Source organism: Bos javanicus, chromosome 1 (assembly GCF_032452875.1).
Source record: "Bos javanicus breed banteng chromosome 1, ARS-OSU_banteng_1.0, whole genome shotgun sequence".
Lineage (NCBI taxonomy): Eukaryota > Metazoa > Chordata > Mammalia > Artiodactyla > Bovidae > Bos > Bos javanicus.
The window spans coordinates 132076657-132095714 of record NC_083868.1 but is presented as its reverse complement, the minus strand read 5'-3'; the positions used below and the strand labels follow the sequence as shown (position 1 = coordinate 132095714).

Sequence of the window (19058 nt, the reverse complement as noted above, 5' to 3'; positions counted from 1 at the left end):
TCAGAACGGCATTATATTCACAGTAACGAAGATGTGGAAGCAATTCAAGTGTCAATGAATGGATAAGCATAATGTGGTATATGGAACATAATTCAGCCTTAAAAAGGAAGGAATTCTATAATAAGCTACAAAATGGGTGAATCTTGAGGACGTTATACTGTTGTTTGAAATAAGCAAGTCACAGACAAGTATTGCGGGATTCCACTTACACAAGGTACTTGGAGTAGTCAAAATCGTCAAGACAGGAGATATAATGGTGATTTCCAGGGGGAGGGGGGAAAGGGGAGTTACTGTTAAATGAGTATAGAGTTTCAGTTTTACAAGATGAAAAGAATTATGGGGATGGATGGTGGTAATGGTTGTATAACAATTTGGATGTATTTAATACCACTGACTGTATATGGAAAAATGGTTAAGATGGTAAATTTTATGTGTATTTTACCACAATAAAAACAGTTTTTAAAATTCCCCAAACAAGTTACTGGAAAGAGTCTGGTTCCCATTTTTCTCCTCCATCTTCCCAATTCCTACTCCCTTTGCCCCCAGATAAACAACCTTGGTAGTTTCTCTGTCTCCTTCCAGGTTTTCTTTTTGCAAATGCAAACAAATATGAAGCTATATATTCTTCATCTCCTGACTTTCAAAAAGATATTAAAAAAAATTTTTTTTAAACATCTCTACTTCTGAAGTGGAGATGTAGCAAAAAAGTACCCACCTCCAATGAACTCACAAGAGGGAGCCTTGTGAAAGAGAACAGCTATAATGAGAGGGTCAGATAATCTTGCCTGCTACTGCCCAGGAGACCTCTAGAGGTCTATCCAGGGTCCCCCAGGTTAGAGCCTGTGATCCAGGCAGATTTTTTATCTTTTTAAAAAAGATAACAGTAATATTAACTTTATTTACACACAGGATCTTAGTTCCCCGACTAGGGATCGAATCTGTGTCCCCTGCAGTGGAAGCACAGAGTCCTAACCACTGAACACCAGGGAATTCCCCCCACCACGCTTAAGCTTCCCAGGTACCTTTTCTCTGGAACTCTCCTAGGCCACTCCCACTTGACGCAATATCTAGGTTTAGGCGGAAAGGAGGGTGCTGTACAGCCTGCCTCTTCGGAGCCGGGCTGGTTCCTCTTTCCAGAACAATTCAGGCTTTACAGCAACTCAGACTCAGCTCCAACATCTGTGTCCCGAAGCAAGGATGGCTGAGATGGAAAGCATACTTCATTCTGGAAGGAAACAGCATTCCAGGTCAAGCTGAGTCTGCCAAACACCGACCCTCAAAATGGTTCTTGAAGAAATCAAGACAAGTCTTATCATGTGGTTTTCCTACGCCTTGATTCCTTGTTTGTTTGTGGGTAAGTATTAATTAGAATACTGCCAATAGGCTGGGATTCAACTATAGGTTAAGAAACTGAAAAATGCTTTCCCGGGGGGGTTGTAATATATGTATAGATCACCTTATGTCTGTTTTTAAAAAGGTTTTTCACTTCCTAATCCTCCATCCCCACAAAGAAGAGGCCTGCATTCTATTAAGAAACTTCTGTTAAATTCCACAGAGCAATCTAGAAAGATAAAGCATCAGAACAAATAGTTTGAAGGTGAGCAGAGATCCACATGCATTTTATTATTCATTTCATTATCGAGTTTTAAAAGCCATAAAACAGTATTATTTCAGTCTTTCTGTTTGTGCCTCAGAGATGTTCTCTGTAAGGAGAGGCTTAAGTAAAATAAAGATTCTAACAAAACACAGGCGAATAAGAAGACATACTTTGCAACCTTAATATTGGGTCTAAGACTTATGAAAATTGGATTCCTCTCCTGGTCAGGTACTCTGTAACATTTTTAAAAGTATTTGGTTTGGAGCATTTTGCCTGCCAGTTAAGATTACATAATTTTCTCTGCTCCATTTCTGGCTGCTTGCACCTACATGTTTTATTGTTATGAAATCGCAGCTCTTTTGCTTTTGATGTTTCTTCCTGTCAGCATTTAAGAGAAATTTCTAATTTGAATACATCAAGGTACTAGACACTTTGCACTGTTGATGGGTATATTGAATACTTTCTTTTTCATACTTTCTTTTCTTTTTTGGGGGTAACATTGAGAACTAATCATCCAGTGAGTTTAAATCAGGCAACAAATCAGTGCCAAGGTGATTAGCAGATGTTTGGAGCTGACTTAAACATCAAATTTATGCCTGTGTAGCTCACAGCCCTTCACAGCTCTGTGTCTCAGCACGTGATATGTAAATTTGCTCTTTGTTTCGTGACCCACTGTATTTAGACTCCAATCCTCTTTCTCACAGCTCCTTGTAAACAAGTATAGGCCACAGGCAGCTGTTGTCTTCACAGTTGGCATGTAACCCCCTCATTTCCTCCTCCTGGACTTTATTATTGTTCTTCTCCACCAGAAGCTCGATCTCTAGTTCTTACTCCACCCCAAACCCATCGTCCCATCATCATTCCAGGGGGACCCTGCTCCTGCAGATCCATACCAGACCTCTCTCCTTTGACCCTTGACCCCGTGTATTCTGTTTCAGTGGGTTATTTCTGTTTCCTACACTGGCCTGAAGGCAGGGCCAAGGCATCTTTCCTGGTGTCCCCATGGCCCATAGCATAGGCTAAGCGTGTTGGTTGATTGGTTAGTTAGTTGATCGATTGATTAGTTGGTGGGACAAACAAGTTGCCAGGAAACTACTCCTCCACTAAGCCCAAGGGAGAAGATGGGGAGGCTGCATGAGAAGGGGAAAAGCCAGCATATTTTTCCTAATTTTTTTTAACAGGAAATTTATGTTTTTTTGATCCCCTTGACCCATTTGTTAATTTGACATTTTCTTCAATGAAGCAGTCCAGCCTTTTAAGGAAAACTATTTTAAACAGACCTAGAGGTGAGTACTCCTCTGATACCTGTAAACTTGCACAGAAAAACAAGGAAACGAAAACAACCACCACTATCCTTGTCTCTCCCTGCCCACCCCCCTCCCCCCCCAAAAAAAACAAAACGTGCTAGAAGCCGCAAGGATGTCAGAGTGAGAAGGACCTATGGGTGAGTCTTGATTTTTATCACTTGCTAGTTCAGTGAATGTATCACATCACTTCAATTTCCTTGTCTGTAAAATGGTCAAAATAGCTACCTTGTGGTTGGGAGGTGTCAAACAACGTTATGCAAACAAAGGCACTCTGAGGATGTCAGGGTGCCCACCCCATGTTACCATCTGTTGGTTGTGCAAACTGGTGGTGGTGTCAGCAAATATTTGCTTTAGCTGAGGTTACCTTTATGTGATTTTGATCATTTCCTCTGAATTGTGTTGAAGCCTGAAATGATTTCAGCAACATCTAAATGAACTATAACTTACTCTAGATCCTTGGGAGAGATGGGTAGAGTTCTTGCTCTCTTTTATAGTATTATTTTGCCTTGCCCTGTCCCTTTCAAGTAATTTGTGTGATTCAAGAAACTGATTCCCACTACCAATAATAATAATAAAAACAGCAACAACAGTGACCATCACAACTGCCATTTATGCACACACACTGTGTGCTAGATTAGTAAAAACATTCTCTTGACATCTCACACCAGTCCTGCAAAGGAGGTGATATAATCCCCATTTATACACTAGGGAACAGACTTAGATTCAGTTAGTTACACAAGAGTATACATCTTGTAAGTTGGAGAACTGGGATTTGAGCCTGGTTTGGGTGCCCACAGAGCCTGTGCCCTTTTAGTTCTCTGCAGAAGAAGCTGGCACATAAGCAGGACAGGAAAAGGTTGGAGGCACAAAGTGAAAGTAATAAAGAAGATGCTTCTACATTTTCTGACACTTGGCCAGAAGGGCTATTGAGGTAAAAGTGACAGAAGCAGATCCAAATGAGGGGAATTGACAGCAGACCCCCTGAGGAGAAAGCCAGTGGGGAGTTATGCAAGGAAGAAGATGCAAGGTTTTCTGCTGGGGAAATTTGCCCGAGGACTTTGTGGTGAGCGTAAACCTCAGAAGGGCACAAAGGTCTAATGTGAGATAGGAACTCTTGTTGTTGTTCAGTTGATCAGTCATGTCTGACTCTTCACGATCCCATGGACTGCAGAACATCAGCCTTCCGTGTCCTTCACTACTTCCCAGAGTTTTCTCAAACTCATGTCCATTGAGTCGGTGATGCCATCCAACCATCTCATCCTCTGTTGTACCCTTCTCCTCTTGCCTTCAATCTTTCTTAGTATCAGGGTCTTTTCCAATGAGTTGGCTCTTTGCATTACATGGCCAAAGTATTGGAGCTTCAGCATCAGTCCTTCCAGTGAATATTCAGTGTTGAATTCAAATCAGACTTGAAATCCTTTAGATTTGACTAGTTTGATCTCTCTGCTGTCCAAGGGATCCTCAAGAGTCTTCTCTAGCACCACAATTCAACAGTATCAGTTCTTCAGCACTCAGCCTTCCTTGTGGTCAGCTCTCACATCCATTCATGACTACTGGAAAAACCATAGCTTTGACTATACGGACCTTTATCCACAAGGTAACGTCTCTGCTTTTTAATATCCTGTCTAGGTTTGTCATAGCTCTTCTTCCGAGGAGCAAGCATCTTTTAATTTTATGGCTGCAGTCACCATCTGCAGTGATTTTGGAGCCCCCCAAAATAAAGTCTGTTACTGTTTCCATTGTTTCCCATCTATCTGCCATGATTGGACTGGATGCCAGGATCTTAGTTTTTTAAATGTTGAGTTTTAAGCCAGCTTTTCCACTCTCCTCTTCAACCTTCATCAAGAGGCTCTTTAGTTCCTTTCCGCTTTCTGCGATAATGGAGGTATCATCTACACATCTGAGGTTATTGATATTTCTCCCAGCAATTTTGATTCCAGCTTCTACTTCAACCAGTCCGGCATTTTGCATGATGTATTTGGCATATAAGTTAAATAAGCAGGGTGACAATATACAGGCTTGACATACTCCTTTCCCAATTTGGAACTAGTCCATTGTTCCATGTCCAGTTCTAACTGCTGCTTCTTGACCTGCATACAGGTTGCACAGGAGGCAGATAAGGTGGTCTGGTATTACCATCTCTTTAAGAATTTTCCACAGTTTGTTGTGATCCACACAGTCAAACGCTTTGGTGTAGTCAGTGAAGCAGAAGTAGATGTTTTTGTGGAATTCTCTTGCTTTTTCTGTGATCCAACAGATGTTGGCAATTTGATCTCTGGTACCTCTGCCTTTTCTAAATCCAGCTTGTACATCTGGAAGTTCTCGGTTCACATACTGTTTAAGCCTAGCTTGAATGATTTAAGCATTACCTTGCTAGTGGGTGAAATGAGTACAGTTGTGTAGTAGTTTGAATGTTGTTTGGCATTGCCTTTCTTTGGGATTGGAATGAAAACTGACTTTTTCCAGTCCTGTGGCCATTGCTGAGTTTTACAAATTTGCTGGCATATTGAGTGCAGCACTTTCACAGCTTCATCTTTTAGGATTTGAAATAGCTTAGCTGGAATTCCATCAGCTCCACTAGATTTGTTCATAGTGATGCTTCCTCAGACCCCTTTGACTTCATACTCCAGGATGTCTGGCTCCAAATGAGTGATCACACCATTGTGGTTATCTGGGTCATTAAGAACTTTGTGGTTAGTTCTGTGTATTCTTGCCACCTCTTCTTAATATTTTCTGCTTTTGTTATGTCCATACCATTTCTGTCCTTTATTGTGCCCATCTATGCATGAAATATTCCCTTGTTATCTCTTAAGTTTCTTGATGAGGTCTCTAGTCTTTCCCATTCTGTTGTTTTCCTCTGTCTCTTTTCATTGTTTGCTTTAAAAAGGCTTTTTATCTCTTCTTGCTATTCTTTGGAACTCTACATTCAGATGGGTATATCTTTCCTTTTCTCCTATGCTTTTCACTTCTCTTCTTTTCTCAGCTATTTTGTAAGGCCTCCTCAGACAACCATTTTGCCTTTTTGCATTTCTTTTTTTGGGGGATGATTTTGATCACCGCCTCCTATACAATGTTACAAACCTCTGTACATAGTTCTTCAGGCAGTCTGTCTATCAGATCTAATCCCTTGAATCTATTTGTCACTTCAGCTGTATAATAGTAAGGGATTTGATTCAAGTCCTACCTGAATGGTCTAGTGGTTTTCCCTACTTTCTTCAACTGAAGTCTAAATTTTGCAATAAGGAGTTCATGGTCTGAACCACAGTTATTGCCCACTCTTGTTTTCACTTACTGTACAGAGCTTCTCCATCTTTGGCTGCAAAGAATATAATCAATCTGATTTCAGTATTGATCATCTGGTGATGTTCCTGTGTAGTGTCATCTCTTGTGTTGTTGGAGGAGGGTATTTGCCATGACCAGTGCATCCTCTTGGTAAAACTGTTAGCCTTTGCCCTGCTTCATTTTGTATTCCAAGACCAGATTTGCCTGTTACTCCAGATATCTCTTGACTTCCTGCTTTTGCATTCCAGTCCCCTATGATGAAAAGGACATCTTTTTTTCATGTTAGTTTTAGAAGGTCTTGTAGGTCATTATGGTACCGTTCTACTTCAGCTTCTTCGGCCTTAGTGGTTGGGGCATAGACTTACATTACTGTGATATTGAATGGTTTGCCTTGGAAATGAACTGAGATCATTCTGTCATTTTTGAGATTGCACCCAAGTACTGCATTTTGGACTCTTTTGTTGACTATGATGGCTACTCCATTTCTTCTAAGGGATTCTTGCCCCAGTAGTAGATATAACGGTCATCTGAATTAGATAGGAATCAGAGGGGAAAAAAATTCAGGCTGAGGCCAATTTCACTGAGCCAAGATTTGGTTCACGTATTTTGTTTTCATTCATTTTAAATTTCTGAGCACCCACTATGTCCCAGTTTCTGGATTAGGTGCTGATTAAAGATGAACAAAACAGAGTGTCCTGTCTTCAGGGAACATAAGAGCTTACTGGGAAATACACTCAAGTCTAAGGATTTATCATTCATAGTTCTTAAAATTGAAATATAGTTGATTTATAATTTTGTGTTAATTACTCCTGTATAGCACAGTGATTCAGTTATACATATATATCTTTTCCATTATGGTTTATCGCAGTATATTAAATATAGTTCACTGTGCTATACCAGAGAAGGCGATGGCACCCCACTCCAGTACTCTTGCCTGCAAAATCCCATGGATGGAGGAGCCTGGTAGGCTGCAGTCCATGGGGTCGCTGAGGGTCGGACACGACTGAGCGACTTCACTTTCACTTTTCACTTTCATGCATTGGAGAAGGATATGGCAACCCACTCCAATGTTCTTGCCTGGAGAATCCTAGGGACGGGGGAGCCTGGTGGGCTGCCGTCTATGGGGTCGCACAGAGTCGGACACGACTGAAGTGACTTAGCAGTAGCAGTGCTATACAGTAGGGCCTTGTTGCTTATCCATTCTATTTATAAAACCTTACATTGCTAACCCAGACTCCTACTCCACCCCTTTCCCCATCCCCTCCCCCTTGGCAACCACCATTCTGTTCTATGTCCATGATTCTGTTTCTGTTTCATAGACAGGTTCTTTACTGTCGTATTTTAGATTCCATATAAAAGTGATACCATATATCACTCATAGTTTTAACTATCTTTCAGGCCCCAGAAGTAAGGTCTAGGTCAGTGGTTCTCAATCTCAAATGCACATTGGAATCACCTGGAGCGCTTTTAAAAATACAAACACTTTCACTTTTCACTGGCATGCATTGGAGAAGGAAATGGCAACCCACTCCAGTGTTCTTGCCTGGAGAATCCCAGGGACGGGGGAGCCTGGTGGGCTGCCGTCTATAGGGTCGCACAGAGTCGGACACGACTGAAGCGACTTAGCAGCAGCAGCAGCAGCCAGGATTTCAAAGCCAGAAATCTGACTTAATTAATCTAGGGTGCTGCCTTGGCTCTGGGATTTTTAAAAACTTCCTGGGTCAGACTCCTTAGAGAAGGGTTTATTCCATAACTGGGAAGAGAAAATACAAGTTTGGAGCATCTTGTGGTAATGAAGGAAGTGCTCAAAGAAGGATGGGGGCCAAGCTGCCACAAGTATCCTGGATTGGAACCTGGGATGGAAAAGAGTATCAGTGGAAAATTTGGCAAAATCCAAGTAAAGTTTGGAGTTTAATTAAAAGTAACATATCAATGTTAGTTTCTTAGTTTTGACAAGTATATCATGACTATATTAGATGTTAGCATCAGGGGAAGCTGAGTGAAGAAGTGTTTACAAGAACCCTGTACTTACTGTCTGTACTTTTTCCTATAAATCTAAAATTATTCTAAAAATTAAAAGTCTATTAATAAAAACAACATGAAAAAAGAGAAGGAGAGATGAAAGTAAGTCAAAAGCACACAAAATCCAAAATAGCTCCCAATAACCGAAGATGGAACAATTTGAGTAACATAATCAACATTGATAGAATAAAATAAATTTCTATGAGTCCACACTGATTATTACAAATCACAAATGGTAGAGCGGGAAGAACTCTTCCTTACAAAATTCCAATTAACACAACAAAACCACTGCGAGAACATCATAGCGATGATTGTTGCAAGTATCATCCACCAATAAATATAAAACTTAATGGATGAAAGTTTGAGGAGAAAGAATCACTGCTCAGTATCACAGTATTTCCCCTAAATTATTTATTAATTATAAGGGGGAAAATGGTAATTTTATAGTGAAGACACTGCCTTAACCAAGTGGTCAAGGGTAACTCCACCAGTCATAAGACATATGAGTACATGGCAAAAATGTACAACCATAATCAAATTATGAAAAAATGTTAGACAAACCCAAACTGAGGAATATTGTACAAAACAACTGACCTGTTCCTGTCAAAAATGTCAAGGAAAGACTGAGGACAGACTGGGGAAGACTAAGTAGATATGACAACTAAATGTAGGACCTGGATTGGTTCCTGAAAAAAGGAAAAAGGAAGGAAGGAGGGGAGGAAGGAAGGAAGGAAGAGAGAAAGAGATTTACGGGAAAATTTGGTGAAATTCAGATAAAGACTGAGGCTTCATTATGGATATTGGGCCAATGTTAATATCTTCCTTGTCATATTTGTTTCCTGGTTGTGTACATGTGGAAAACTGACTGAAGGGTATATGGGAGCTCTCTGTACTATTTTGTAACTCTTCTGTTAAGTCTGAAATTATTTCAAAATAAAACTTAAAAGCCTCTTCCCCAGTGATTCTAATGGGCAGCCAAGATTGAGAAAGGTTAGTTTAACCTCTATATACCAGTGCTTCTCAAACTTTAATGTTTATGAATTACCTGGGATTTGGGGTGGTGTGCCTTGTTAAAATGCAGATTCTGGTTCAGTAGGGCATAGGTTGCAGGGTTTTGTGCTGCTGCTGATCCAGACCATACTTCAAGATCCTGAAACAATAGACCACTTTCCTGAGGCATGAACTGGTTTGCATACCTTTTGAAGCTGGGATGTGGGCACTAGTTACTAGGCAGCAAGTGATGCCAGCAACTTGTTTAGCAGCCATGTCCTGGCTCGGCCTTGCTCTTTTGTTCAGATCACATACACGGGGATTCTCTTGAAATAATCTACTATAATTGAGAGACATGTCATGTCAGTTTGCAGTACCAGTGTCCCCTAAAGTGCAAGCCCCTGTAGTGGTAGTCAAAATGATGGTCCCCCAGTGATATCCACATTCTTTTTCAAAAAACATTTATTTGACTGTGTGGCTTGTGGGTTCTTAATTCCCTGACCAGGGATTGAACCCCTACCCCTGCATTGGGAGCACAGAGTCTTAACCACTGGACCACCAGGGGAATTCAAGATGTCCATACTCTAATTCCTGGAAACCAGTGGATATGTTACCCTGTGGAAAAGGGGATTTTTTTCCCCCACATTAAGATGCGATTAATGTTATGGGATTTTGAGATTAGGAGATTATCCTGGATTATTGGATGGGCCCAATCTAATCATATGAGTCCTTCAAAGCTGAGAAGCTTTCCTGGATCCAGGGAGAGAGGGATGGGAGGACAGAAAAAGAGGCAGGGAAATATTTGAAACATGAAAGGGACTTAACCAGCCATTGTTGGCTTTGAAAATGGAGGAAAGAGGGGCCGTGCGCAAGAAGGTGGGGCCTTGTCCCAGCAAATGGAAATGGCAAGAAAACAGTCTTCCCTGGAGCCTGCTCTTCTGCCAACGCCTTGATTTTAGCTCAGTTAGACCTGATTCAGATTCCTGACCTATGGAACTGGACAAAAATAAATCTATGTTGTTTTAAGATACTGCCTTTGTGGAAATATATTACAGTGCAATAGAAAATGAACAGGCCACAAGAAAAAGGGATCAGCTTTGTGAATGCAGCTCTGTGCAAAAAATGTTGCTCAGCTAGTTTTGCCACACTGAGCACCAAAATCTTAATAGTCAGGTCACAGTCACCCAGCTCAAGTTTTTGTTGGAAACACCATCCAAGAGGCTCCACCCCATGGGCCTTCTTGAGATACTGAGTCAGACGGTTAAAAGAGAATAATTCTCTATAGTGACAAGAGTGTAACTATTCAGAGGAACCAAATGACCAGAAGATATTCCAACATCTCACTCCAGCTCCCAGGAGAATTCTCATCCAGTGTGGCTGAGCAAAAACTTCCCCATTTTGTACCCTCCTCCCTATGGCTAATGTGTCTTTCCCATTCTCACTACAAGCTTACTCTCCCCTTCCCCCTTGACTGTATTCTTTTTTTTTTTTAAGTACTTTTTAAAAGTGTTTATTGAATTCGTTACAATGTTACTTTTGTCTTACATTTTGTATTTTTTGTCTGTGAGAGCTGTGGGATGTTAGCTCCCAGACCAAGGATGGAACCTGCACCCCTTGCCTTGGACAGTGAAGTCTTAACCACTGGACCACCAAGGGAAGTCCCTTAACTGTATTCTTTGTTTTTGTATTTGCTTATTTACATCAGGGAGAGTGTCTATTAACTGGTTTATTCAGGGACTTGACTTCAATACATATTACTCCTGGCTCTTAGATGACATTTCTTGTTAATGAGATTGCTGGGTGGATGACAAAGTTTTGTTTTTCTCCATTGAATTGCGTTCTAAGGACCACCTTGTGCCTTCTCAAACAACTGGAGGGGATTTTAAAACCTCTCATAGGTGAAAGGAGTCACTCTCGCTTAGAGTTGAGCTGAAACTAGAGTTCCCTATTTAGTGTCCTAGCATAAAACGGATCCTTCCTCATGTAGTACCACCTTAGTTGTGTGTGTGTGTGTGTGTGTTTAATTTAAAATTTTGGCTGCACGGCATGTGGGATCTTAGTGCCCAGACCAGGGACTGAACCTGTGCCCCCTGCCTTGGAAGGTAGATTCTTAACCACTGGACCATCAGGGAAGTCCTCTTCCATACTTTCTATGTGACCCAATTAAACATACCCTGGCATCAGTAGTTCACTGGCATTACTGATTTTCCATCTCATTCCCAATGTGTGTGTGTGCTACATAAACTACAGTGAAACAAAGATAGAATTTGGAATATACTCTACAAGTGGAATAAAGATATTGAAGATGTTGCTCATAGGGCTCAGAAAGAAGCAGTAATTTTCATTTTAATATAGGAATGAGACAGTATTTTTCCCATAATGGAGTGAGATTTGGAATTTCACAGCTAGGTGAAGACAGTTACACAAGTGCAAACTGTTGCATAGCATAATGAAAGAAAGTGAAGTTGCTCAGTCGTGTTCGACTCTTTGCAACCCCATGGACTGTAGCTCACCAGGCTCCTCCGTCCATGGGATTCTCCAGGCAAGAATACTGGAGTGGGTTGCCATTTCCTTCTCCAGGGGATCTTCCTGACCCAGGGATTGAACACAGATCTCCCGCGTTGTGGGCAGACACTTTAACCTCTGAGCCACCAGGGAAGTTCTATAGCATAATGGAGTGACCTAAAAGTTGGGACATCTCTTGCTGTTGTCCTGCCTGTGTGCCCTTCATGAAGAAAGACATATCCAGAAATTCAACCTCAGAGTGTCTTCCTTAAAGCCTTGGTAAGTGCCCTAATCATTGGGACGGCTAATCATTAGGTCTCCCTCTGTAAACAGTCTCCCTCGCTGATTTAATTGACTGCACTCAATTATACAACTTTTTTCCTAGATGCATTTCATCCTGTTTGAGTTTATCCTATCATGGTCTTCTAAAATGTATCCTGTCATTCAGATAATCAGAATTAATGTTATTTTTTTAGGTGTGATGGCACTGTATTTTTTAACTGAAATTTTGTTGTAATTCTAGATTTTTGTGCAGTTATAAGAAATAAGTGGGCTTTCCTGGTGGCTCAGATGGTGAAGAATCTGCCTGCAATGCAGGAGACCCTGGTTCAATCCTTGGGTCAGGAAGATCCCCTGGAGTAGGAAATGGCAACCCAATCCAGTATTCTTGCCTGGAGAATCCCATGGACGGAGGAGCCTGGCAGGCTACAGGACATGGGGTCACAAAGAATTGGACATGACTGAGCAACTAACACTTTCACACTTTTCATAAGATATAACACAGAGGGACTTCCTTGGTGGTCCAGTGGCTGACTCCACCCCCACAATGCAGGGGGCCCTGGGTTTGATCCCTGGTCAGGGAACTTGATCTCACATGCCACAACTAAGAGTTTGCATGCCAAAAGTTAAAAAAAAAATCCTGCATGCTGCAACTAAAAAAGATCCCTCATACCTCATAAGACTTGGTATGCTACTGCTAAGTTGCTTCAGTCGTGTCCGACTCTGTGTGACCCCATAGACAGAAGCCCACCAGGCTCCCTCATCCCTGGGATTCTCCAGGCAAGAACACTGGAGTGGGTTGCCATTTCCTTCTCCAAAGCATGAAAGTGAAAAGTGAAAGTGAAGTCGCTCAGTCGTGTCCGACTCTTAGCGACCCCATGGACTGCAGCCTACCAGGCTCCTCCATCCATGGGATTTTCCAGGCAAAAGTACTGGAGTGGGGTGCCATTTCCTTCTCCAAAGACTTGGTGTAGCCAAATAAATTTTAAAAAAAAGGAAATAGTACAGAAAACCCAGTTTCCCCAGTGGTATTTTGCAAAACAATAGTATAATACTACAACTAGAATATTGAAATCCTTGGTATTGACAAAATCCACACATCTTTTTCAGATTTCCCCAGCTTTACTTGCATTTGTTTGAGAATGTGTATGTGTGTGTGTGAAGGTTTGTATATTTATCACCGCAGTCAAGATACTGAACATTTCCAATATCACAATGATATGTCTTGTTGCCTTTTTATAACCTCACCCATCTCTCACTACTGTGCCTTTCCCAACTCTTCCTAACTCCTGGCAACCATTAATCTCTCAAAGTCTAAAATTTTGTCATTTGAAAATGTTATAAAAATAGAAATATACAGTATGTAACTTTGGGGGTTTGGCTTCTTTCAGTTGGTGTCATTCACTGGAGATTCATCCAGATTGTTTTGTGTAGTTTGTTCCTTTTTCTTGGATATACCATATTTGTTTAACCATTCACCTGTGGGCATCTGGGCTGATTCCATCTTGTTTATGGACATTTGTTGTGCAAACTTAGTGTGATATAAATTTTCATTACCTTGGGATAAATGCCCAAGAGTGCACTTGCTGGGTTGTGTAGTAATTTACAAGTTTAGTTCTGCAAGAAACTGCTGAACGACCTTCCAGTGTGGTGGTGCCACTTTGTTCCCACCCAGCGATGGATGAGGGATCCACTTTCTCTGTGTCCTCACCAGGGTTTGGTTTTGTCACTGTAAGAATTTTTAGTCATTCTGATAGCTGTGTGGCACTCTCTCATGGAAGTTTAAATTTGCATTTCCCTAATAGCTAATGATATTGAACATATTTTCATGTGCTTGTTTGCCATCTGTGTGTGCTTTTTTGGTGAAATTACTCTTCACATCTTTTACTCATTTTCTAATTGAATTGCTTGCTTTTTTTACTGTTGGGTTTTGAGTATTCTTTATATATATGTTCTAGATATCAATCCTTTGTGAGATATATTGTTTGCAAATGTTTTCTCCTAGTCTGTATCTTGTCTTTTTATCCTCTTAACAGGGTCTTTGTGGTGCAAGAGATTTTAATTCTGGTGATGCCTGTTTATAAATGTTTCCTTTTATGGATCATGCTTTGATGTCAAGTGTAAGAAATCTTTGTCTGGCCCTAAAGATTTTCTCCTATGTTTTTTCCTAAAAGTTTTAGACTTTCACATTTTACATCAAGTCCATGGCCTACTTTGAGTTAATTTTTGCTAACATGTGAGATGTAGGTTGAGGTTTTTTGTTTGCCTGCAAATAGCCAATTGCTCTAATATTGTTTGTTGAAAAGGCTATCCTTCCTTCAGTGAATTGCTTTTGTACCTTTGCCAAAAATCAGCTGAGCATATTTGTGTGGGTCTATTTCTGGGATGTCTATATTGTTTCATCAATCTATGTGTCTATTGCTTTGTCAATACCACACAGTCTTAATTATTGTAAGTTTTAAAATTGGGTAGATTGAGTTCTCTTACCTTTTGCTTTTTCAAAATTGTTTTATTCTTGTGCCTTTGCCTTTTCTCTTAAATTTTAGGAAAAGCTTACCTATCTCCACAAAAAAACCTTGCTGGGTTTTTGATAGGAACCCTGTTAAACGTATATATCAATTTGGGGAGAATTACCTTTTTAACTATGTTGAGTTGTCCAATCCATGAGCACAGTATGCCTCTCCATCTATTTAGATTTTCTTTGAAATTTTTTCACTGGCATTGTGGTGTTTTCCCCATAGAAAGATATGTTTCATTAGATTTACACATGAGTTTTTCTTTTGGGGAGGGGCAATGATTGCAAATAATATTTTAAGTTTCTGCATATAAGTGTCCATTGCTAGTATTTAGAGATACAACTAATTTTTTAACGTTTATCTTATATCCCATGAACTTGCCAAACTCACTATTAGTTTTCAGAGGCTTTTTTGGTAGATTCTGTGGGATTTCCTACATAGCCTAACATGTCACCTGGAAATAGAGGGAGATTTATCACTTATTTTCCAAGCTGTAATGTCTTTCACTTCCTTAGTCTGCCTTATTACAGTTGCTAGAACTTCTAGTACAATGTCGAATAAAAGTGATAAGTGTGGGCATCCTTGCCTCATTCTTGATATAGGGAAAAGCATCCAGCCTTTTACCATTGAACAAGATGCTAGCTGTAGGTGGCTTTTGGCTATGCTGGATCTTCACTGATTTGCATGGGCTTTCTTTAGGTGCGGTGAGCAGGGGCTGCTCTTCATTGCAGTGCCTCTCACTGTGTGGCTTCTCTTGCTGTGGGCACAGGCTCTAGGTGCACAGGTTTCAGTAGTTGCGGCTGGCAGGCTCGAGAACTTGGGCTCAGTAGCTGTGTTGTACAGGCTTAGCTGTTCCACGGCATGTGGGATCTTCCCGGATCAAGGATCAAACCTGTGTCTCCTGCATCAGCAGGCAGATTTTTATCCACTGTGCCACCAGGAAAATCCAGCTGTAGGTTTTTTATAGATGATCATTATCAAATTGAGATAATTCCTGTTGTTCATAATTCAAAGAAACGGTTTCTTTTTTTCTTTTTGTTTTGTTTTTAAATTATGAATGGGTGTTGAATTTTGTAAATGCTTTCTTGGTGTCAGTTGAAACAATTATATGGTTTTTCTTCTTGATCTTGTTGACGTGGTGGATTACATTAATTGATTTTCAAATACTGAAGCAGCCTTGCATACCTGGAATAAATCCCACTTGATCAGGGTATATAGTCTTATACAACACCAAATCTGGATTGTATTTGTCAAAGATTTTTGCACCTAAGTGCCTGAGACATATTGATCTGTAGTCTTTCGCTTTTAAAAATATATAAATAATCTTTGATTTTGGTATCAAGGTAATACAGACCCCATAAAGTTAAGTTTTTTCCTCTTTGATTTCTGGAAGATATTGTATAAAATTGGTACTACTTTCTCTTTAACTATTTCATAGTTTGTGGTGTTGTTCAGTTGATAAGTAGTATCCGACTCTTTGTGACCACATGGATCGCAGCATGCCAGGCTTCCCTGTCCTTCACCATCTCCCAGAGTTTGCTCAAACTCACGTCCATTGAGCTGATGATGCCATCCAACCATCTTATCTTCTGTTTCCCCCTTCTCCTCATGCCCTCAATCTTTCCCAGCATCAGACACTTTTCCAATGAGTCAGCTCCTCACATCAGGTGGCCAAAGTACTGGAGCTTCAACTTCAGCATTAGTCCTTCCAATGAATATTCAGGACTGATTTCCTGAATGGACTGGTTGGATCTCCTTGAAGTCCAAGGGATTTTCAAGAGTCTTCTCCAGCACCACAGTTCGAAACCATCAATTCTTCAGTGCTCAGCTTTCTTTATGGTCCAAGTCTCACATCTCACATTCGTATTCTCCAGTATAATTATCTGGGCCGGGAGATTTCATTTTTGAGAGTTTTAGAATTATGAATTCAAGCTTTATGTTTATAGTTTTAAAATCCTCACATATCTGACTAGAGAAATGTTTTGTCTACTTCACCAGAGGAAGCATGTCAGAAGGGACTACACCCTGCCCTCCTGTGCTATCTTATTGCAGCTGGCTCTTTTCCCTTTCTTCCCTTGGATGACGACAAGTATAAGGGTGGGGAGGGCAGGAAGCCTCCCTTGAGGGCACCCCAGGTGTTTCCTCACAGGCCAAGCCCTGGATGCTGAGAGTGAGATTGGGCTGCATCACCAGGGTCCTACATTAGTGCCCACAAGGGCACTAAATGGGATGTTCCTGGCAGCCCCCATCCCCTCATGGTTACAGGACTTGATAACGAACAGCAGGTGCCAATTTGGAGACAGACACAAAGATGAAAAGTCCCAGGCGAGGGTCCCAGCCTTATACACGCTGTGCTGTTGATGTTATCACTGCAACTGTAACAGCAAAAGGAGGCAGGTGTTGGGCATTAAAAGAGGAGTATGTAAAAGTCAGAGGGGGAGACCACAGTAGGAGATCCGGACTGGGGCTGCGAAGTCCTTATTAGGGATCAGCTTCACAGATGATTCTGTGAAGAATCACAAGAATCACAAATCAGCTTTGATTCTGTGTGCAAGCTGTAGACCCACTGTGTGCACACTCTGGGCACACAGCTGCGTGAGCAGATGCTTGAGTCTCATCTGGCTCAGAGGCCTGCAGGCTGTCTGGGGTGGAGTCTCCAAACTGGCTTGGTGCCCTTCTGTACTGGACTCCTTCCATGGCAGACCTGAGCCTGCACTTCCCAAATAGCAGCTGTGCCCCGTTTGGCCATTTTGGGGACACAAAGGAATTGCTCTGATAGCTGAGGATGGCAGTAGCAAGAGGGGGTGGTGATGAGAAGCCGGCAGGAGCCGATATGGGTTTGCCATGTAGAGGTGGGGAGCTCAGGTTTACGCAACGTGTTTACGGTCACAAATTCAGTGGCAAAGTCCAAACAAAGTCCAGGCCTGCATCGCGGCCAGTGTGACACAGGGTTGTATATAATGTGCTTCAGTTTTCTCACTTGTACAACAGAGAAACTGATGGTCCTTACATCCCAGTATGGTCATGAGAATTAAATGAGAAAATCATGTGATAATCGAGCTCACGGCATAGATAGAGCTTGGTAAGTGCTCAGTAATATTGTTGTTCAGTCGCCCATTCATGTCTGATTCTTTGCGACCCCATGGACTGCAGCACGCCAGGCCTCCCTATCCCTCACCATCTCCCGAAGTTTGCCCAAGTTCATGTCCATTGCATCAGTGATGCCATCCAGCCATCTCATCTTCTGATGCCCTCTTCTCCGTCTGCCTTGAATCTTTCCCAGCATCAGGGACTTTTCCAATGAGCTGACTGTTTGCATCAGGTGACCAAAAATACTAACCATTATTAATGTCAATAATGTTAGCTATTATTATTAATATTAACTGGGTTTTCCAGATGGCTCAGTGGTAAAGATTCAGCCTGCAATCCGGAGATGCAGGGCATGTGGGTTTGATCCTTGAGTCAGGAAGATCCCCATGGAGAAGGGCATGGCAACCCACTCCAGTATTCTTGCCTGGAAATTCTCATGGACAGAGGATCCTGGCAGGTTGTATTCCATAGGGTCACAAAGAGTCACAACTAAGCACCCATACACATACATATTAATATTAATGTTAATATGCTAATCACCAAAGGGAGAATTACAATGATGATAGCAATATTTAGCATGAACACAAATATGGTAAAATTAGAGTTTCTTCTAGTTCCAACCAGTCCATCCTAAAGGAGATCAGTCCTGAGTGTTCATTGGAAGGACTGATGTTGAAGCTGAAACTCCAGTACTTTGGCCACCTGATGCAAAGAGCTGACTCATTTGAAAAGACCCTGATGCTGGGAAAGATTGAGGGCAGGAGGAGAAGGGGACGACAGAGGATGAGATGGTTGAGGGGCATCATTGACTCAATGGACATGAGTTCGGGTAAATTCTGGGAGTTGGTGATGGACAGGGAGGCCTGGCGTGCTGTGGTTCATGGGGTCACAAAGAGTCGGACATGACTGAGGGACTGAACTGACTGACTGACTAGTTCCTAAGCATGTCTGACTTTTCGTTAGAAACTAACCTGAAGCTGTGGCATTCCCTGAGGTGAACTCGCCTTGTCAGCTTGTCCGTCTCCTTGGTCCCAGATGGAGTGGCTGTTCTACCTGCCCCTCAGAACCTCTCTGTGCAATCAACCAACATGAAGCACGTCTTGACATGGAGCCCAGTGACTGTGCCTGAAGAAATAGTACACTATTCTGTCGAGTACCAGGGGTGAGCGTTTGTTGTTGTTGTTGCTGTTGTTTTGTTTTTCAGTTTCTCTCCTTTAGGCAGTAGTTGATTCCTAGAGGCACAGCCCTCATTCCAGAGCTCAAGAAGGCTTTGTGAGCCCAGAGAAAGATGATTTCCTATGATCTGCCTCCTCTGTCTTCATGGGCCCTAAGAGAATTGAAGCAACAAGGGAAGTTGTCCCATGGATTTGGCAGTGAACTCTCTGGGAACACAAAAGTATATAAACACATTTTCGTGAAGTTTCTTTCCAACAGTGAGTCAGTTGTCTAAAGCTGAAGAAAATCTTAAGA

General features: G+C 41.5%; 1 protein-coding gene across 2 annotated transcripts in view; it reads left to right on the top strand.

The window, feature by feature from the left end:
* Positions 1 to 564: 564 nt before the first annotated feature.
* Positions 565 to 19058, top strand: part of IL20RB (interleukin 20 receptor subunit beta) — a 40388-nt gene continuing 21894 nt past the window's right edge. Inside the window, exons 1-2 of one of the 2 annotated variants that reach the window (XM_061427799.1) lie at positions 565 to 1354; positions 18624 to 18750. In XM_061427799.1, the coding sequence (XP_061283783.1) occupies positions 1282 to 1354; positions 18624 to 18750 (200 nt within the window). In that variant the 5' untranslated portion in view covers positions 565 to 1281. Of the gene's footprint in view, positions 1355 to 11729; positions 11983 to 18623; positions 18751 to 19058 lie in introns of those variants that run through there. The other variant, XM_061427806.1, reaches the window with a different exon arrangement.